The 23,307-nt window shown below is 43.7% G+C and overlaps 1 protein-coding gene across 4 annotated transcripts in view; it reads right to left on the reverse strand.

The window, feature by feature from the left end:
* The window catches only part of Rab3gap2 (RAB3 GTPase activating non-catalytic protein subunit 2), an 86,737-nt gene that overhangs the window by 21,088 nt on the left and 42,342 nt on the right, over positions 1-23,307 (reverse strand). For all 4 annotated transcript variants that reach the window (XM_027418744.2, XM_035444983.1, XM_027418743.2 and 1 more), the window contains exons 11-21: positions 16,959-17,038; positions 16,735-16,824; positions 14,726-14,865; positions 12,833-13,049; positions 12,396-12,539; positions 12,090-12,172; positions 11,553-11,617; positions 8,639-8,729; positions 7,482-7,609; positions 4,508-4,721; positions 3,529-3,626 (exon numbers count right to left, since the gene is read on the reverse strand). In XM_027418744.2, coding sequence (XP_027274545.1) covers positions 3,529-3,626; positions 4,508-4,721; positions 7,482-7,609; positions 8,639-8,729; positions 11,553-11,617; positions 12,090-12,172; positions 12,396-12,539; positions 12,833-13,049; positions 14,726-14,865; positions 16,735-16,824; positions 16,959-17,038 — 1,350 coding nt within the window. The remainder of the gene's footprint in view (positions 1-3,528; positions 3,627-4,507; positions 4,722-7,481; positions 7,610-8,638; positions 8,730-11,552; positions 11,618-12,089; positions 12,173-12,395; positions 12,540-12,832; positions 13,050-14,725; positions 14,866-16,734; positions 16,825-16,958; positions 17,039-23,307) is intronic.

Here is a 23,307-nt window from a genome sequence, read left to right on the forward strand (position 1 = left end):
AAAGGGGACATCTCACAGTTTCTCCAGTGTGCAGGTGCTCATCATGATGCAGCTCTCTCGTGTGATGTGGGGGTCAGACTGAAGTACACTGTCCACCAAGAGACTCTCAACATCTGCCGGGTGCCTGACTCCCACCCCTTCTACCTCCTCTTAGGATTCACACTGTCTTCCAATCTAAGCCACAGTTAAGGAGACACCACCAGGAAGACAACACTGGGACATTCACCTGCTGAGTAACACACCAGCTGCAGGTTCTGAAAGGAGACATAGGGAGGAAGGGAGGGAGGGAGGGAAAGAAAGGGAGGGGGGAGGAGGAGGGAGGGAGGGAGGGAGGGAGGGAGGGAGGGAGTGCCTGTCTGCAGGATTGGTGAGCCCCCTCTTCTCCACCTGTGTCCATCTCCCAAGGGGTGAGGACTCTCAAGTGTGGTTTCTCCTCTTTTGGCTTCGTCAAGTCCTGGTACCAGGCAACTACGGCTCTCTTGGGCTCGGAGCCCTGGGTCCCTGCTCTGTGTCTGATGAATCACTGAGCAGCCTATGCCTTCTTGAAATTGACCCTCTCTGAATTCCTGGGATGCTAGGAATTACAGACCCTCAGGTCTCACTTATCTTTCTCACTCATGGGAATTTTGGCATTGTCTATACCTCCAACTTTTGCTCTCAATGCTCGATTTAAAGGCTTCTAAACTCATCCGCCTTTGCAGTCAGATCTGGCACAAATATCCCTTAGATACTGCTTTCTGATTCGCTCTCTTCCACCTGCAACAAATCTGCTTTCTGATTCGCCAATGGCTCTGCCTTTCATTCAATATCAACAGTTGGGCTCTGGTAGGGTTATCCATTTCTGCCCATTCCCCGATGTGAGGCTTCCTTTCCCAAGCACAGTCCTTTCCTCTCCTTCTGGTTCTTCTCCAAGTCCTGATACCAGACTGTGTCTCTCTCAGACTCAAGAGCCCTTGGCCCCTGTTTTTGCATGATGATGTACTGAAGCAGCTTGTGTCCATTCAGTCTAACACTCCCTGGATCCCTGGGACGAAGCGTATTCAGGTCTTGGGTCTTCTTTCTGTACCTCACTCGATGTGCCCAATCAATCTTCCTCTGCCTCACTCTTGGGAACTGTGTCATTCACCTCCTCGCTCCCATTGGGATAACTTTTGGAGACCCACTGACCACTCCTTTTAAATCAAATCTGGCCTCAGTATTCCTTGGACCAGACAATCAGGGAACCAAGAAAGAATTCCCCACTTTTTCTTTCTCACTGTTTCAAACCTGCGTTCTACTGGATTGGGAACCCTGTGCAAGTGGATGCTTTCTTCCTGACCCTTCTCCTTGTTCTCCTATTTTTAACAACCACACCTTGCCTCATCAATCTTCTCTATGTGTCTCCAACAATACATTTAAAAATCTCCCATCAAACAACTAATCAGCTATTGTTACAGGACTACCAACTGTTAGCCACAGAGCTGGAGGTGCAAGACTACCAAACATGTCAAGGTGGGAGAACCAACAGCACCCGCTTGGATCCACCTCAAACAGCATTCACCAGCGAGGTGCCTGATGGTTCCAAGGAGCTTGGACAGTGAAGTGACACAGCCAGCTACCCCAGCATCTTTGTTCACACTCTAAAATGGTTTTTCTCTTGCTGAAAATAAACAAAGTTTCCTAACAGCTAAGCTTTTATTCAAACGTAGATTAGCACAAAATGCAGATGAGTTCCCATCAGAACACAGCAACATATTTTCAGATACACTCATAACAGAAAGCTACTTTAAACTTCAGGGACAATGAACGTAAATACCGAGACAGATGTTCACATGGGAACACATGCTGATACCACAGAAAAGTAACTACCAAGTGAATACAAAGGAGGGCAGTGTTCCGAGACAGCACAGCAAGGGAATGCACCATGCATGATCTGAGCACGATAGCATGAATCCATACATGTGAATTATCCTGTTCTACATATAAATAAGCCACAGACAGTCATGAAACACTGCCAGGGTAACTGATTAGGAACAGTACAGACGATAAAATTTAGTGAACTTTTTAGTTCTATTAGTTAATACCTAAGACTTGCAGAGATCTGTAGCTAAGAATGAAACAGAAACTCCCACGGCTCCAAAGCCAGAGAGCACAGCCTTTGGGGACACCTCCTTTTATATCCATACCCTTAATGCTTTCCTCCTGCCCTCGGAGGATGCAGATAACTGTGAGGACACCCTCTGTTAGCCGTGCCTTTCTACACAAGGCACCACTGGTCAGTCTTTCACCCGAGCTGCATTTTCTAGTCTTTCCTGAATACAACCAGAACTTGATAAAGCCAGAACTGTTGAAAACATGAATATGCTAACACAGCACTACAGTAACTAAATTAATTAAATGCCTGGAAACATAATTACATCTAGAAAGCCTCTTCCCTCTATACTACCAGGGAGGACTCAACCCAGGGCCTTTGCACATGCCAGACATTCACTCTCCTGTTGAGCTGGATCCCTAGCCATTTTGCTTTTTAAATTTTGGGACAGGACCTTCTTATTGAGGTGAGCAGACTGACCTGAATATCCACAGCCCAGGCAGGCCTTAAATTTGTGGTCCTGTTTCTTCTGCCTCAGAAGATGCTATTATAGTATAGCTATGTTTTCACTCCGAGCTGGAAGCCTTTCTAAACTAAATTTTTTCTTTCCCTCCTCTATTCCCCTGCCCTGACTCCTCTCCACCTCAAACTCCTCCTCTTATGTTCTGTCATGAGACAATGTCTCACTGTATAGTCCAGGCTGGTCTCAAACTCATGGCCCTCTTGCCTCAGCTTTCTGAGTTGCTAAGATTACAAGCATGCACTTTCACGAATATAATTCTAATAAGGGTGTTACTTATGTTAAAATGGAAATGCAGACAATATAATTTTGTTGCTACGCAACACAAAATACAAACTAAGAAAACTTCATTCCAACAGCTCCATCTGAATCCCCTTCACAGATTTTTATTTGGAAAGCACTGCAGATTTGATGGTGATAATGAATAAAGTTAAGCGCCACTGAGGAAGAAGACATCTGATATCAGTTTTGGTGCTCCATAGGACCCGTGTGTGTGCCTGTATGCATGAGCAGGAGGCCGTAGGAGGGAGCGCTGAGGATGATGGATAACTTCCTTGCTCTTTGTATTTCAGTTTTCTCACTGACTGATTCTTGTGTTTCACACGTGTGTAATGACTCTACCCTCGAATATTTGAGGCTTGAAAATTCTGACATCAATTTTATACACATTTTAGGGAAGTTTGTTCTTTAAGATCTCTCTCATTGTAATATAATATAACAACTAATGATCAAAATCTACTGTAAATGGATTCACCTGTTAGATTATTTATTTAAGGCCAAAAATTTAAAAGAGAAAATAACAATTTTAATATGCTAATTACAATTTTCTTTGATCATTTCAGTTTTTTAATGTATGTTCTTGATATGCTAATGATAATGATTTGGAACTTAACACTTGCATGTAACCTTTGCAAAGGGTTCAGTAACAAAACCTTACCAGTAACTGCTGAGGGCTAAGTCCGGCAGACTCGAGAGTGTGACACATATCCTCAGTGGAGCTTTCTCCATGCAAACACTTCCAAAAAAAGAAACTGCCTAGCAAAACAAACAAACAAACAAACAAACAAACAAACAAACATATTACTGATGATGAATGTTCAGATTAACAATCTTATTTAACTGCAAACTGGAATCTGAGAGGAGCAGGACAGCAAATGAAAGAAGAGAATATTTTGTTGTGGTTTTGTTTTGTTTGTGAGGGGTTCTCTCTATATAGCCCTGGCTGTCCTGGAACTCACTGTGCAGACCAGGTAGGTGGGCCTCAAATTCACAGAGATCTATATGCCTCTGACTCCTGAGTGCTGGGATTAAAGGCCTCCACACCCAAAAGAAGAGAATTTAGGGTCTGAATTTGATTTAGGAGAACAGAGAGAAAATCATTATGAATTAAAACTGTCTCCTGTGTGTCTATTGTATGTGTATGTGCATGGATGGAGCTCAGAGGTCAATGTCGGAGGTCTTCCTCAAATGCTCCCCCACCTTCTTTTTTGAAATAGATCACTCACTGTACCTGGATTTCATCAGCTAGGCAAGACTAGGTGACCAGAGAGTCCCGGGGATCCTCTTATCTATGTTTCTCCAGTGCTAGGATTATAGGCAGATGCCACCATGTCTTGCTTTTTACAGAGGTGCTGTGATTCAACCTCTGATTCCTATGTTTGCATGGCAATCACTTTACTGAATGAGCCATCTCTTCGGCCCCAACACTTCCTTAGTAGAAGGTTTATTAATACAATTAAAATGTGTGACATGGTGTGTGGACACCAAGAATACATGACTGACCAAAAAAATATGAACACCGAGTTCTTTGGTCATTGAATTTCAAACAAAAGCAAACACTGAGTTGCTGTACACTTGCTCCAAGACGCCTGTGGGAGAGGGAGGGCGTACGGAACAGATTACAGGACTTTACCTACCTAGAGCCACACACTCCTCTTCACTCATCTTCTTTATGCTGAGCACATCCTTCTCATACTCTAGATATTCCAGGAAGGTTTTGACAGGCAGCACTCCGTCTGTATCCTCAGAAAACCGGACAGAGGTCTTGGTATTTTCTTGTTTGTACTTCTCTAATAAGGCCCGGAGCTTTGTGAGTTCCTTATCGTCCAGCCTCAGCAACACAGCCAAGTCCTTTAAAAGTAAGAGTAGGCCTTGTCTCTATGAATTGCCACAAACACTAGCCCCTTATTGGAGTTGAGATTCAAGGCCGTTGAGCAATGGTGGCCTTAAAAAATTAGTGTAAAATATTACAGAGGTAATGTACTGTTTCAAATGTTAGTTTTAATGCCATTTCATGAGTATGATGTTATGTAAGTAAACTAACCTTGAAAAACTATATACTAGTAATAGTGCCATTTTAGGAAATTTCTTTAGAGTACTATATTTACTTCTAAAGTTAGGACCCTAATAAAAATGTATTATATAACAGAAAATATCACAAAGTATATAAATGTAACTGAACTACACATGGCTGCATGTCTCTGTGCAACATGAATAGTACGCCATAAACACACCCCATATTGTGTCTCCTCATAGGTCTTCTTTGCAACCAGAGACACAAAGATGTCAAGTGCCCCAGGACACTCTGGTCACCTAGTCTTGCCTAACTGATGAAATCCAGGTACAGTGAGTGATCTATTTCAAAAAAGAAGGTGGGGAGCATTTGAGGAAGACCTCCGACAATGACCTCTGAGCTCCAGCCTTTCAAACCATTTCACACAGAATATATGAAGACACACGACCTGACGTTATCAGTTTTTTTTTTTTTTTGAAAACCTGTAAATCTTTCATAGCAAGGAAAGCCTTTTGCTCAGTGCTACACAACTGAAACCACAATCAGACACATTGAACTCCATTTGTTTTGTTTTTTTTTCTTTTTGAGATGGTGCTTAATTACTCTGTCTTCATTTCTGGACTTGTGATCCTCTCTCTGCCTGCCAAGTAACTGAGGCTCCAGAACAGTAACACCATGCCGGGATACCCATTTTCACCAGGCACATTCAAGAGCATCTGCTTTTGATGAGAGGAACCTAAAAACTGTACAAACAATTCTTCCTGTAAACCTCTCTCCATCAACTCAGGCATTCCTGAAGTTCACAATTACTGAAGTAGATAGCTTGATCCTAAAGATCATAATTTTTAATGGTAATTAGAGAATACCACTATGAATGTATTTTAACACTAAAGTGTTAAAATCTAAAATCCCAAAGACCAGAAGATATCAGAATGTATTCTTTCATTTTTCAGTTTAATATTTTTTATACAGTTGTATATGTAACCTTACCTTTTAGTAAGACAGGCTAATTTTTAAACAAATATTACTGATGACAAATCAGTAATATTATGTGTAATATTATCAGTAATATTATCAGTAATATTATCAGTAATATTACTTGGCAAATCACTAGAATCATTTTAATAAACCTGCCTTGGATAAGCAGAAGACATGGGGCCTCCAGGTTGGGCAACCCATACTAGGGGACAGTTATCTGAGAGAAAGAAAGACATTCTATCTCTCAAGTTTCCATTCAGGGAAACTCTGAATGCACCTTTAGAGCAACTACTGAACTATACTGAAGACTAAAAGGGACTGTTCTCACGACTTGATGTCTTACACAGACAACATCTGGTACAGTTATCTTTAATACTCTGATGTGAGAGAGACGATTTTAGAATTGTATTTCCATGTATAATTCACAAAAGAGAAAGCAGCATTAATTTACTAACAATGCAGAACTGACCTCTTCTTTGGCAGAATCTTTCTTTCTTTTTCTTTCTTTTTTTTTTTTAAGGCGGGTTTTTCTGTGTAGCCCTAGTTGTCTTAGAACTCTCTCTGTAGACCATGCTGACCTCAGACTCATAGATTACCTACTTCTGTCTCCCAAGTGCTGGGATTAGCGGTGTGAGCCACCACCACCAAGCTTGGCAGAATCTGTTTTACATTTTCCTTAAAACATGGCTACTAAGAACGCTCAGCAAGTGAGACCATGGTCTGCATTCAGTCTCTGGAACTCGTGGAGGGTGGAGAGAAGCAACTGCAGACAGTTGTCCTCTGACCACCACATAAGCTATGGCAGTCTGCACCACACGCACAGGCACACACACAGTAACAGTGACATGGGAAATGCACCACACCCACACGCACAGGCACACAAACAGTAACAGTGACATGGGAAAGTCAAGAAATGATAGTTTTGCCACATCAGAAAACTGAAGTTATTGTTATTATGAAGTTTTCAAACTATCATTTTAAAAGTCACCTGTGGTGGCTTGAATGAGAATGGCCCCCATAGGCTCACAGATTTGAATTCTTGGTTTTCAATTGGTCGACTGTTGGGGAGGATTAGGAAGTGTAGCCCTGTTGAAGACTCACTGGAGGAGGGCTTGGAGGTTTCAAAAGTCCAGCCAGGCCCAGTCTCCCTCCCTCCCTGCCTGTGGATCAGGATGTAAGTAAGCTCTCAGCCCCCCAGGCCTGCCTGTATGCTGTCCACCATGATAATGATAGACTAACCCCTAAAACTGTAAACAACTTTCTAACTACATACTTTCCTTTATAAGAGTTATCTTGCTCCTGGTGTCACGTCAAACAATAGGACAGTGACTAAGACATCATCTTAAAAAATTGTCAAGAAAAATCTAAGGAGTCTAAAACTGTAAAGATCAATTAACTATGAGATTTAATATTTTTGTATTTTTACAAAATATAAGTCTAATAATATAAATTAAGCAGCAAAGGGTAAAAAGGAGGCCTGATAGAGAAAATACACCTTTAAGCTCTTAAAAACAATAAATCCACCCCAAACCTTTAATTTTCTGTTTATTAAAAAAATTAAGAATTAAAAATACTCAAAGGGATTACGGTGCATAATAATAATATTTGTGGTTACTCACATTATCGGAGAATGGTGTGTCTGACTGAAAATCAAGAGAATTTAACTGACTGACAGATTCATAAAGATGTAGTAACTTCAGTTTACTGGCACAAAGCTGCAGCAGTCCTTCATCGACAGACTCCAACTCTAAAAGGTGGAGGGAAAACATAATAGAGGTGTTTAGCAGATTCATAATGCTAAATGATGTCATGATCTCTTAAATTTGTAATTCCTTAATAGGCTAAATACTGATATGTTTAACCTATCATAGAGTTGGCAAGCATAGATAATTTTTCCATTACACTAAAATGTCTAACTTTTAAGTGAAATAACATTTTCTAATAAGGGAAGAAGATGTACAGAGCAAGAATAAGAGATTTTTGAGTGGTACCTTTTGTGTGTGTGGTTTTTTGAGACAGGGTTTCTCTGTGAAGCCCTGGCTGTCCTAGAACTCTCTCTGTAGACCAGGCTGGCCTCAAATTCACAGAGATCTGCCTGCCTCTGCCTGCGAATGCTGGGATTAAAGTGCATGGCCACTGCTCGGCCTGTGGCACTTCTATTTACAGAAAAGTCTTTGGAAATCCTGGGCTTCATCCCAGTGCTATGCACTCACCGTGCTCACTTGAAGACACACGGCTGTCAGGCTGCCTGGCTCTGCTTATTATCAAGAGGGTCAAAGACAATGATGTTCGGCCAGAAATCATGGACTGTGACAAATGCATCTTCAAAACAGCCTGGCGAAAAGATCTAAAGTAGGATTCCACTGATATCCTCCCAATAATTGGCTCATTTTGCTTAAGATTAACGCTGAGACACACTTCTGTATGATAGCTTAAGTATTTCTCACTAATGTAAAACAAATATATATTCTTTAAAAAGGCAGATGAGGAAAACTTGAAGACCTCTTATTTAAAACAAAGCTGGGCAGGGGTGGCACACGCCTTTAATCTCAGCACTCGGGAGGCAGAGGCAGGCGGATCTCTATGAGTTTGAGGCCAGCCTGGTCTACAAAGCTACACAGAGAAACCCTGTATTAAGTGTATGGAGTAAGTACCGGCCTATCCCTCTACCTACCACCTATCACCTGTCAGTCATCTATACATTAATATGTGACAGCATCATACATCCCACAAGGAAATACATGATCTGAAGTGAAACTGTAACAGTATCCGTTACCTTGGTTTTTCAAGGTGTCCATTAAAGTCTGAGTCACATTTCTAAGGCAGGAAAATGATAAGCGTTCACTGGCCAAAATGCTTTCCAGAGCCTACAACAGTGAGGAATTCTAGTGATTATAGGCAAATTTGTACTCATTTTATACATTGTATCTTTGCAATCCCCAAGTCAATACACACACCTGGAAATTCAAGTTATATCAAGAGTGCTATGTAACCAATCCTATGTCCAGACTGAGAAGGAAATAACTAGAGGGCAACTGCTGGGTCACAGAATGGCCATACAACATGGAGAGGACACAGCTATTCCCCAACAGAAAGTCTGAACTGGCCTCTACTAGGAATAAATGAGAAGCAGAGAGGTGACTGGCATGCTAGTTATAAAAGCTGACAACGTCACAACCACTCGCTGGATATGCACACGGCAGGCTGACACTGCCCCCAAGGCTAGCTGACACAGTATCCATTCTAACCCTCATTCTCAACCCATCCAGATGTTTAAACATCTTCATTCACAGGCTTTAAAATACCTCATGATACCTCAGCCAGGTATCATGATTCCCTAGCAGCCAGGGAAGACATCAATGAATCAGGAACAGTTAAAGTTCATATTTATCCTTTTATACTAGCATATTAAACTGGACTTTAACTGATGGACACACAGTTTAAAAGCCCTAACCTAAGCTCTGGTAGGACATAGGACTTCCAGCACTCAAAAGGCAGGGGCAGGCCGACATCTGTCAGTTCTATGTAATCCAGAGAGCTACATAGTAAGACCCTATCAGAAAAAAGTAGACTACAGATAAATATCAGTCTTATAACACAATGACTTTTACGTTTGAGGGAGTGAAGGGGGCGTAGAAGGTGACTCACAAAACTACCAGTCTTATCATGAGAACAGAAAGAAGGTGAGCAAACAGACCAGTATTCAGGGTAAACGCAACCCTCTTCCATCCCGCCAACAAGCAGGCTGGTGGGAGAGCACACTGTCTCTCCTCCCGATTCAATCTCCTAAGTCTTTATTGAACTCTGCCTTTCCTCTAGTGTTGTAAGCCAACAGACACTTTGGTTTTTCCAGCACCTTAAATAAAATCCATGTTTTTGTGTACGATTTGATAAAAAAGAGAATCCTTCCTAAGACAACTTGTAGCCTGTCATCACTGAGCCCTGCTGGGATGGGTGGGAAGGATAATGATAGCATCCAAGAGAGAACTCCTGGTTTATGTCTTTTTCTGTTTGTTTACTCCCTCAGATGGCTACCTTATCAAAACATCATGTTCAATAGCTGAGATATCTGTCCTGAGGAAAATGGAAGCCAATGAGCAGTCAATGGAATGGAAATTAGAGACTTCCTTGCTCTTTAATAAAACAGAGTATTTTTAATGACTCCAACACAAATCACTCACTTCCCATCAGTTTCTCCCATATAGGTAGTGGTCTCTGCCCGTGGTCCTGGCATGCAGCTCCTCTAGTTTCTGATGGTAATCTCCTGAGTGACAGGTGCTGGGAGGGTCTGTTCTAATGACTGGTCTTGGCCCCTGCTCCTGGAACAGGTGTGCTAAACCCCTACAGAGCAGCTGGGAGAAAGCTCTGCTGTAACATTTAGCATTTGCCCCCAGATTCCTGATACAGAACTCCTGAGACCTTTGTAGCTCCATGGGAGAGAACACAACACCTGTTTCAATGAGGTAGGCTCCGGCGCAGTCTCAAGATGGAGCTAGTTACCATGGCAACCAGTCAGGAGATTAGAGAATTATAATTTTAGCCCCACTCCTAACCTCTGGGGAGGAGAAGCACTTAAGGATAAGTTGACCAATAATAATCAATGATGCAATCAATCACACCTAAGTAATGAAACCTCCATAAACTCTTGCAGGGATAGAGGGTTTGGAACTTGAGATGACTAAGGCTTTATACCATGCAGAGGCTTCTGGAGGGGACAGGGAGGACACACCCCCTCCTCCACAAGCACTGCCATGTGCACCTAGCTAGTTATCAGTATTCTTTATGTTTCAACATATACATACAAGAATTTCCCCAAGTTCTGGGAGCCACTTTAGCAAACAAAAGTAAAGGACAGGTCATACATAATTCATAGCGGGTCAGAAGTATAACAATCTACTAGTTGTGGGGGAAAGTTTTATGGGCCTGAGCCCTCCAGGTCAGTAGAGTTCAAGTGATCTGAATGTCAACAATGAGGCTGACAGCACTGTGAAGTGCTGAGGCCGTGGTGCATGGGACTCACCAGGAAAAGCGCAATTAGGAGAAGCAACCTCTCGTCCCCTAACCGAGCCTAGGAAATGCACAGCCCAGAACCCCACTCTCAGGTGTGCAGGAAGCACACACAGGGAAGACCATGCATCGCGGTTTCACTAAGAAACTAGAAGCAACCTGAATGGTTCAATGGCAGGAGAGTGAGCTGCAGCATGCACATTAGAGGGCTGCACTGCAGTTCCACTCCGCATGCGTCGCACACAGCAACACACTGAAAACAAGTCACAGAACACAACAGACAACAACACGTCTCCAATTATACAAAGCGGCAAACACATCAAGACGCTTCGGAGGAGACGCACAGAAATGAAGTGCTGGAAAGAGAACAGCAATGCTCATCAGGATGGGAGGCAGGTGGGCACTGAGGAGGGACAGCTGCTGTGCTCCTGAGTTTGTGTAAGCTTCTATTTCCTACGGTGGTAGCTGTATACCAGTGCTTATGTTATTATGTTTCCATTATCCCAGGTTTATGTGTGTGTACAAAGCATATGCAATCACATATATGGTAATATTACTTGTTTGTTTTTCTTTAAAGAGAGACACTAGATACTCCAACATGGGGCTGTGAAAATGAATTGTTCTCAGGACCAAGTGATGTATCAGTTTCTCAGCAGGAAAGTTCACTTACTATACACACTTACTTGTCTCTTGGTTGCAGGGTACTTAATATCAAGGATCAACTCCTTTATTTCCGTTTCAAATGAGTCTATAATGAGAAAATCAGGTACGGTAAGAAAATGAGCTAATGCACTTTCTGTCACTCTAAAGGATGCACAGGCTCCCTCGAATTATCATCTTACTGAGAAGTTTTAATAACCCCAAGACCAGTGGTTCTCAACGTGAGGGTCATGACCCTTTGAGGGGTGGGAGTGACCCTTTCACAAGGGCTGCATATCAGATATTTACACTATGACTCAAAACAGTATTGAAACTACAGTTATGGAGTACTACTGAAAATAATTGTGGGGTCACCACAGCATGAAGAGCTGAATTAAAGGGCTGCAGCATTAGGAGGGTTGAGAACCACTGCTGTAGATGCACGACATCCTTTCAGAGCACTGACAGATGTCACGTCCCTCATCTCATCCTGGAAAAGGGTTGAGAGAGCTCACAACAGTCAATCACTTGGCTGCACTCACAATGCTGTGACACTACTTTTTTTGATCAGAGGAACCTACCAAGCCCGGGTGACTTGGTTTTCAGCAGGGCTGCCAGTTTCTTCACCAAGTGCAGGTCCTTGGCTCTTTCACTCTTCTTATCACTAAAATAATAAACACAACTTATTATACATGCATTTGTGTTCTTTCTAATACTGATGCAACTTTTCTTTTTCATATGCTTCCCATTTAACTTCAAAGGGATCATGTAGTGATAAAACAAACCACAAAACACTAACTATGAAACAACAACAAAAAAAGACTTAAGATAAAGAACTATGCAAAATGTGCACAGGGAAGTCATAGCAGACACAAAGCAACTCTTACCTCAGTGCTAAGTGGAAAGGCACATTCACCGTTTTCACACTTGCAGACACCGGGTCAACAAGACAGATCTGGTAAGTCTGAGGCTGCCAACTCTGACTTGTCACATTGTTTAAGCCCATTATTTTGTAGCCAGGATACAGCAGCCTAAGGCAATCACATACCAGTTTGTGGTTATCATCAGCAGGAGGTGAAATCCCACAAGGTGCTCTGACATCTTCATCAACTCAGGGGTATCCACTGGGCAAATACACACTGATGCCAGAAAGCCAAGTGAGGCAGAACTAACTCAGATGGAGAAATCTACTTTCTTCAAAGGTTCTAGGAAACTGCATGAACACAATCAAACCTGCAGCCAATGGTAAATAAAGCCCGTACCTTGCTTAGTTAGCATCACCCGTGTCTCTCTGTGACAGTGAGCGCCAGGGCTTGCAGCTTACCTGCAGTGCTTACCCACGTTGAAAGCTCCCACTCTCGGTCCTTGCTGTGTGTTCCACACTTCCAAAATTCCCCTTCGAGGTGCATAGATCACGAGGAACTGAGCTACTCGACTGGGACCTTGAGTATTTCCAAAGGGGGACAAATCCCCCTTTTCTGGTACTCGTTCATGGAGGTCCTCTACGATTTGAATCCATCCGATCTGTGCATCTCGGTACCCTTTTAGGCAGAAAGAGTTGCTAATCAGTTTATTCATAGGGCTCAACAGTAGCTCCTCATGCACTTCTGACTATTTAGGGGAGGGAGGGCATCAAGACAAGCCACAGAAGCATGTTATCCTTTAATTCCTAGAGATCTTAAAGAAAAGGTTAAAAAGTAATAGCCTGTCACCAAAGCATCAAATTTTAATATTTCTCTATGTATATTTGCCTCAGATCACTCTTCTCTTTAAAAAGAAAGTACTGCAGACATCATCACAGTTTCCTGATTCCTCCCTGCCTGGGCTCCCATGCCCTTCCTTTCCTCTCTGTGAAAGATTCCTCACTAAAAAAAAAAAAAAAAAAAAAAAAAAAAAAAAAAAAAGATCTGGAGACCGTATTAGTTTGGCTAGCTAAAATATAAGCAAAAGATCAAATTGTCTTCCTGCTATCAAAGCTCCTTGATGGTACAGAAGATGGAAAGCAGGAGGCAGAGTGGCATAAGGAAAATACTAATAGCTGGTGCTGTCCTGTTTGGGTGGCCCTCTTATAACTAAAATACACGGAAGGGACACACGTGCCTGAAGCAGTTGCAAAACGCAGGCAACAATGTCAGCAACAACAGTGGCCTTATAAAGGGAAAGGAGTGCTGCAGGGACAAGAGACTGACAATGACAGAATTGAAAGTGAAGTGCAGGACGGAGGAGGCGGCAAATGCCATGGGACAGCTAAGACGTGCCACACTCATTTACGCTGTGGAACATTTGTTTAATGGTGCAAACATGTGTTGCTTTCTTTCATGCTGTGTTTAACTCTGTAAAGCTGTGTTACTTTACCTGCCTAAAACACTTGATTGGCCTAATAAATAGCTAAATGTCCAATAATGAGACAGGAGAGAGAAATAGGTGGGCTAGTGGGCAGAGAGAATACACAGGAGGAGAAATCTAGGGAAGAGTGAGGAGAGAAAAGGAGAAGGACACTAGTGGCCAGCTGCACAGCCAGCCACACAACTTGCCATGGAGTAAGAAAGAAAGATATATAAAAAGCACAGAGGGAAAATGTAAAGAGAAACGGGATAATTTAAATTAGAAAAGCTGGCTAGAAACAAGCCAAGCTAACACCAGGCATTCGTAAGTAAGAATAAGTCTCCTTGTATTTATTTGGGAGCTGGGTGGCAGGCTCCCAAAGAGTAAAAAAAAAAAAAAAAAGAACCAATTACAACAGTTAAAAGTGCCTATGGTGAGCCAGGTGTTGGTGGCACACGCCTTTAATCCCAGCACTAGGGAGGCAGAGGTAGGTGGATCTCTGTGAGTTCGAGGTCAGCGTGGTCTCCAGAGCAAGTGCCAGGATAGGCTCCAAAGCTACACAGAGAAACCCTGTCTCGAAAATCAAAAAAAAAAAAAAAAAAAAAAGTGCCTATGATGAGTTGGAGGTATAGTTCAGTGGGAGCATACACTAGGCCCTGGGTATAAAACCACAAACAACAAACCCAAACTAGCCAAACAAAAAGCCCATGCTTTAATTAATGATATAGCAACTAAGTACCAGCTGAGTGTTGCTGACCTGAGTTGACATTAAAAAGAAAAGTGATAGAGTATGGAATACTGTTACTAACCAAGAGCTGAAGGATGATAAAGTCGCTCAGCTATTGGGGTAAAAAGTGAGGCAACTTTTCCCTCCATTTCTGTAGGGAATTACCTTTCCACATCCGTATTGCAATCCCTCGAGAGACGTCCAACAAGATAACTCTGCCAAAATCGTCTGTGACTGCGGCCAGGGTGTTACAAGGAGATAGGCATATACTTTCTCCATGCCGTCTAGAATCTGGAAGTCCAAATCTGTCATTAAAGAGTAAATAAAAACTAAGATCACACTCAAAGATAGATATGTAGAATAATAAAATTCACAAATAAAATAGACTATTTCTAAATGAGGAAATAAACCTTGTCTGGATTGGTAACTTGTTGGGGAGTATTATTTTAAGGTGTGTTACTTTTGTTTATGCTGTGGAACACTTGTTTAATGATGTAAAGTTTGTGCTGCTTTTGTTTCTGCTGCACTTGTTTAACTCTGTGAAGCTGTGTTACTGTGCCTGTCTAAAACACCTGATGGCCTAATCCAGTGCAGAACGGTGCCAGAGAGAAACATAGGCGGGTCTGGCAGGCAGAGTATACACAGAAGGAGGAACGAGAGGAGGAGGAAAGGACTTCAAAGGCCAGCCCTCAGTCACCCGGCTACACAGCCAGACACAGAGTAAGAGCAAAGAATAAAAAACAACAATAACTCATCATAGTTGGCCTTTGCAACACAAACACACGAAAGAAAAGCATCCCCACAGCACTATTTTCTCCTTCCTGTTCTGAATAAGAGTCTTGTCACAGAAAACACACAACAACTCTGCTCCGGGATGCTCTTCGCCAACACAGGCATCTTCTGTCTCAGTTCTCCACATCTGCTCTCTGTCTAGGGCACACCTTGCTGCTGCCAAGGCATCTATCTATCTGTGATGCCTAGAATGGTAAGGAGCTTGGGCTGGACTGAGAAATGCCTAGGACATTAATAAGGCACACTTTGGGGTGTCTGTAGTGTTCTGCCACAGATGACTAGGTAATGAGGGCTCTGACCTTGAATAGATTAATCCCTTGACAGATTTATGACACGATGGCATTATTGGGAGGTGTTGAAAATCAGAAAGGGACACACCTAAATTGAATGCTGTATGTCACTGGTGTGTTTGTGTGTGTGTGTGTGTGTGTGTGTGTGTGTGTGTGTGTGTGTGTGTGTAGTGTCCTGGGGGTCACATCTTGCTCTGGTCTTTTCCTGGATTAAGAAGCTCTCCTCCGCCACATGTTTCCACTGCTATGATGTCCTCAAGAACACTGGACCAACTGACAATGGACTGAACCCTTTTGGAACTGTGAACCAAAATAAAACTTTCCTGCTTTAAGTTGTTTCTGTCAAATATTTTGACCTCAATAACACAAAAGTAACTAACCCCCTGTCTGAAGCAAGAACTTTCTAAAGTGTTTCTGCTAAAGTGTTATTGGCTTTATAACCAACTATAAGAATTACCAGTGCGCCAGAAGTAAACAGGAAATGAAAAGAGAGGGAGTTCACATAGACAAAAACCTTAACAAACTTGGTCACAATGATCTGAAACCCAAAAGGCCATTTGACTAATTTGTGTTATAACAGAGTAAGAGGGAAGCCTGGATACGGCTCAGTGCAGTGCTTGCCTTGCATGAAGGAGGTCCCAGGACTGTCAAGAAGAAAAGTGACTTTGAAACCTCTTTGTTTAGGAAGTAATGAATGCAAGCAACCTACAAACCCAAAAACTTGATCTTACTAACGTTAGCTTTCTCCTGGTGAGAGAGGAGAAGAGGAGCTGCGGTGTTACTTCCTTTTATGCTGTTTGTTATATTAGGTAATAAGCAACAAGTAAAAAGGAAGCCAAGCAAAAATCAAGCCTTCTCTTCCCAAAAATTAAAGTAACAACAAAAGACCCTCTATTCAAAGATACACTGCTATGTTCTTGAGTAAAACAAGGAAGGGAATCTAGTTCAGAAGAGTCACCCTCTTTAAGGAACTCATGATCTGGTTGAAAAAGAATTCCACATGAGGAGTTCTCAGGACCCAAGCGAGACTAAATGTAACAGCTGCTCACACCCCACCCCCCCACCAGGAGAGAGATTCGCTCAAAGACTTGCCTCACAGCTAAGGGAGTGGCTGGCTCCATTTTGGGCTTCTGCTTCTGGATGGTCTCTTCTTCGTGCTTGCTTTTCCAACCAAGCCAACCACTGAGCGGAGGGGACACAAATAAGTCAAATAAACCAGTGGACTAGTCTCAAGGGTCTTAGAGTGCAGAATACCAAAATCTAGGCACAATCAAGCCAGATCCAAACAGGATCAGCTAAAAATGCAGCTTCCTTACCTGGCAGCACTAAAGAGAGCCGAAGTCAGTTTACTTGCAACTGCAAGTGCGACATGGGATAACAGCGGCTGAGTGCTTCCCTGCAGAACAGTCACGAAGAGAAAACTGAGATAGGGAGCCTGTGTTCTAAAGGAGACTGACATAAAAAAGCAAGTTTCAAAGTCTGCAGCAGCAGCTCTCTCAGCAGCAGCAACAGAACTGAGCAAGACTAGGATTTATAGGTAAAATCGCTGGTAGCCCAAGGTGCTCCCCAAGAGTTTTGTCCTCAGCAATGCAAACTAACAAACACACTGCCTGGAGCAAGGGCTGCCTGTTGTGCTGAGCTGCTGCTGCTAGCCTAGAACCAACCTTTAGGGTTTCTCTCTTTAAACTGTAGCTTAATGAAAACCAAGGAGGCCAATAGAACAAGGCCATGGATGTCCCAACTGTACACAGCTAGCTCTTGCCCTTCCTTTTTCTTTCTCTTTCTCGCCTCTTTCTCTTTCTCTCTCTCTTCCTTTTTTTCTTTCTTTTTTGTTTTGTGAAACAGGGTTTCTCTGTATTGCTTTTGGAGCCTATCCTGGAACTTGCTCTGTAGACCAGGCTGGCTTCGAATTCACAGAGATCCACCTTTCTCTGTTTCCCGAGTGCTAGGATTAAAGGCATGTGCCACCAACGCCCGGCTCCTTTTTCTTTTTAAAGTAAATACGTATTTGTATGAAAGTAAAGAGACAGCTTGGCCCTTCCAGAGAAGGCTGCCAACTGTAACAGTTAACTTTCCTCTATTTCAGGAAAACAATTTTCAAAGCTTATATTAACTATAATGGGAACTTGCTCTGTCTCACAGCTCTACATTTATTCTAATCCCTGGTGGGTGGACATAATTAACAATCCGCAGCTGCACCAATATTTAAACAAAATGTAGCTGTCAAAAAACTTAGGGCTTCAGAGACAAAAAATGATTGGTTTTACCTTGGGTTTTTGTTGCACGCATACACACACACACACACACACACACACACACACACACACGGGTTTTTGTTGCACGCATACACACACACACACACACACACACACACACACACGGGTTTTTGTTGCACGCATACACACACACACACACACACACACACACACACACACACGGGTTTTTGTTGCACGCATACACACACACACACACACACACACACACACACACACGGGTTTTTGTTGCACGCATACACACACACACACACACACACACACACACACACACACGGGTTTTTGTTGCACGCATACACACACACACACACACACACACACACACACACACGGGTTTTTGTTGCACGCATACACACACACACACACACACACACACACACACACACACGGGTTTTTGTTGCACGCATACACACACACACACACACACACACACACACACGGGTTTTTGTTGCACGCATACACACACACACACACACACACACACACACACACGGGTTTTTGTTGCACGCATACACACACACACACACACACACACACACACACACACACGGGTTTTTGTTTTGCACGCAATACCACACACACACACACACACACACACACACCACCACCACGGGTTTTGTTGACGCATTACACACACACACACACACACACACACACACACACGGGTTTTTGTTGCACGCATACACACACACACACACACACACACACACACACACACGGGTTTTTGTTGCACGCATACACACACACACACACACACACACACACACACACGGGTTTTTGTTGCACGCACACACACACACACACACACACACACACACACACGGGTTTTTGTTGCACGCATACACACACACACACACACACACACACACGGGTTTTTGTTGCACGCATACACACACACACACACACACACACACACACACACACACGGGTTTTTGTTGCACGCATACACACACACACACACACACACACACACACGGGTTTTTGTTGCACGCATACACACACACACACACACACACACACACACACACACGGGTTTTTGTTGCACGCATACACACACACACACACACACACACACACACACACACACGGGTTTTTGTTGCACGCATACACACACACACACACACACACACACACACGGGTTTTTGTTGCACGCATACACACACACACACACACACACACACACACACACGGGTTTTTGTTGCACGCATACACACACACACACACACACACACACACACGGGTTTTTGTTGCACGCATACACACACACACACACACACACACACACACACGGGTTTTTGTTGCACGCATACACACACACACACACACACACACACACACACGGGTTTTTGTTGCACGCATACACACACACACACACACACACACACACACACACGGGTTTTTGTTGCACGCATACACACACACACACACACACACACACACACGGGTTTTTGTTGCACGCATACACACACACACACACACACACACACACACACGGGTTTTTGTTGCACGCATACACACACACACACACACACACACACACACACGGGTTTTTGTTGCACGCATACACACACACACACACACACACACACACACACACACGGGTTTTTGTTGCACGCATACACACACACACACACACACACACACACACGGGTTTTTGTTGCACGCATACACACACACACACACACACACACACACACACACGGGTTTTTGTTGCACGCATACACACACACACACACACACACACACACACACGGGTTTTTGTTGCACGCATACACACACACACACACACACACACACACACACGGGTTTTTGTTGCACGCATACACACACACACACACACACACACACACACGGGTTTTTGTTGCACGCATACACACACACACACACACACACACACACACACACGGGTTTTTGTTGCACGCATACACACACACACACACACACACACACACACACGGGTTTTTGTTGCACGCATACACACACACACACACACACACACACACACGGTTTTTGTTGCACGCATACACACACACACACACACACACACACACACACGGGTTTTTGTTGCACGCATACACACACACACACACACACACACACACACACACGGGTTTTTGTTGCACGCATACACACACACACACACACACACACACACACACGGGTTTTTGTTGCACGCATACACACACACACACACACACACACACACACACGGGTTTTTGTTGCACGCATACACACACACACACACACACACACACACACACACGGGTTTTTGTTGCACGCATACACACACACACACACACACACACACACACACGGGTTTTTGTTGCACGCATACACACACACACACACACACACACACACGGGTTTTTGTTGCACGCATACACACACACACACACACACACACACACACACGGGTTTTTGTTGCACGCATACACACACACACACACACACACACACACACACACACACGGGTTTTTGTTGCACGCATACACACACACACACACACACACACACACACACACACGGGTTTTTGTTGCACGCATACACACACACACACACACACACACACACACACACGGGTTTTTGTTGCACGCATACACACACACACACACACACACACACACACACGGTTTTTGTTGCACGCATACACACACACACACACACACACACACACACATGGGTTTTTGTTGCACGCATACACACACACACACACACACACACACACACACACACACGGGTTTTTGTTGCACGCATACACACACACACACACACACACACACACACACGGGTTTTTGTTGATTCCGACCCACATATCTACGGACACAACACACACACACCACCGAACCACATCGGTTTTGTTTGCACGCATACACACACACATAGCGACACACGACACCGAACACACACACACGGGATGTTCTAGTTAATTAGCATTTGCCCAACATTGCTCCATACACACATGACAACGCACCACACACAACACAGGCACACACTACACACACAGCGAAATTATCGAGCCTCCCTTTTTTGTAGATGCTATTGTTTTTGTTGCACGCATCACACACGACACCACACATCACAGGTACACCAACTGGTTTGTCTTTATGATGATTCTTCCTGGCAGCGATACACACAACACACAACACACACACATCACACTTTACCGCGCTGTTTTTGTTGCACGCTACACAGTCAGCACACACACCCTTATATCTACCTATCACCTATACACGAAAAACGGTTGTTTTTAGTTGATGACGTCCACTTACACACCAGGCTAGACACACACACATTATACCCTTTACACAACACACACGGGTTTTGTTCGCACTGTCTAATTTCTTTGCACTAACATCATTCTCACACACTACACTACACCCATCACCACAATCTTTCACAAGGACTTTGCTTTTTGTTGCACGCATACACACACCACACACACACACGACACACACACACACGGCTGTTTTTGCTTGCACGCATACACACCCATCACACATAATTCACACACACACACCACACCCATCGGCGTCTTTATGTTAGCACGCATACTACCATTCCACACATTCACATCTCAGACAACACACACTTATTACACACACGTACGCCGAGTCTTTTTGCTTTCTGCCACGCATAACACACAACACACACACACACACACACACGGCGTTTTTGCCTCTCGCACGCAAACTCTACACACACACAACAACACACTACACACACACACACACCCAACGGTTCAGTTTTTTGCTATGCACGCATACACACAATTACACACACACACACACACACGTCGTTTTTCTGTTCGCACTGAGATACACAAACACACACACAACATTTACTTTCACACATACTTCACCACATCTACGGTTTCCTTGTTGCCACTTGTGCATACCATTCACACGACACACACACACACACCACACGGGTTTTTGTTCTTGCACGGCATACCTACACACACAACACTACAACCACACACACACACCACTGGGGGTTTTATCTCTTAGATCATCCTCTTGTTTCTCGAACGTAACGCCTCATCATTCACACATATTTTACACAGGGCACACACGACACACGGGTTTTGTTGCACGATCACACACGACACACACACACACACATCACCACACGGTTTTCTGTTTGCACGCCATACACACACACACACATCACCAGCACACACACAACACACGGCGTTTTTTGTTGCCCACGCATACAACACACACACTTACATCACACACACACACGGACGTTTTGCTTGCACGCATACACACACACACACACACAACACACACACCACACTACTACGGTGTTTTTGGTTGACCAGCCGCATACAACCACGCCACAAACTGATTATGCACTAACGACCTTACACACGACGACACGGGGCGGTTATTTGGATTGCACGCGGATAACACACACCGACACCAGCTTAACCCTATACACATCACTCACCATACTACGTACTCAACAAATACACCAGGAATTATCACATGTATTTGGTATGCACGCATACAACAACACTAACCACAATTCAAACCCCACAATTAACAGTCATATCTAACGTCGTTTTTTATTAATATAAGCAAGATAGTAGTAAACACACTTCCAACCTTAACACAGCACAAACACACGGGCTTTTGATGTTTGCCGATATCACAACTACCCCACATATCATCATTCGCAATCAACGCACAAACTACTCACTACAAGGACTCCCGGTTCTTGTCTACGTATACACTAACTACACATCCACAACACCACCACACACGGGTTTTTTGCACGCATACACACACACACACACACACACACACACACACACACACGGGTTTTTGTTGCACGCATACACACACACACACACACACACACACACACACACGGGTTTTTGTTGCACGCATACACACACACACACACACACACACACACACACACACGGGTTTTTGTTGCACGCATACACACACACACACACACACACACACACACGGGTTTTTGTTGCACGCATACACACACACACACACACACACACACACACACACGGGTTTTTGTTGCACGCATACACACACACACACACACACACACACACACACACACACGGTTTTGTTGCACCATACACACACCACCACAGCACCACACCTGACAACACACACACACACACATCGCGGGTTCTTGTTGCAGCTATACAACCACACGGATACACACAAGCTAACTCACCAAACACATCATCAGCATCCCACGTGGTATTTATATGTCTTGACTTACGCCCTATCATACATCTCTACACAACATCCACTTCTACACCACACTCACACACCTTACGCATGTTTTTGTTGATTCGGCATACAATCACAGCACACAAACATTCACTACAACGTACACACACGATCTATCGGACGCG

This window comes from Cricetulus griseus, chromosome 5, assembly GCF_003668045.3.
Source record: "Cricetulus griseus strain 17A/GY chromosome 5, alternate assembly CriGri-PICRH-1.0, whole genome shotgun sequence".
NCBI lineage: Eukaryota > Metazoa > Chordata > Mammalia > Rodentia > Cricetidae > Cricetulus > Cricetulus griseus.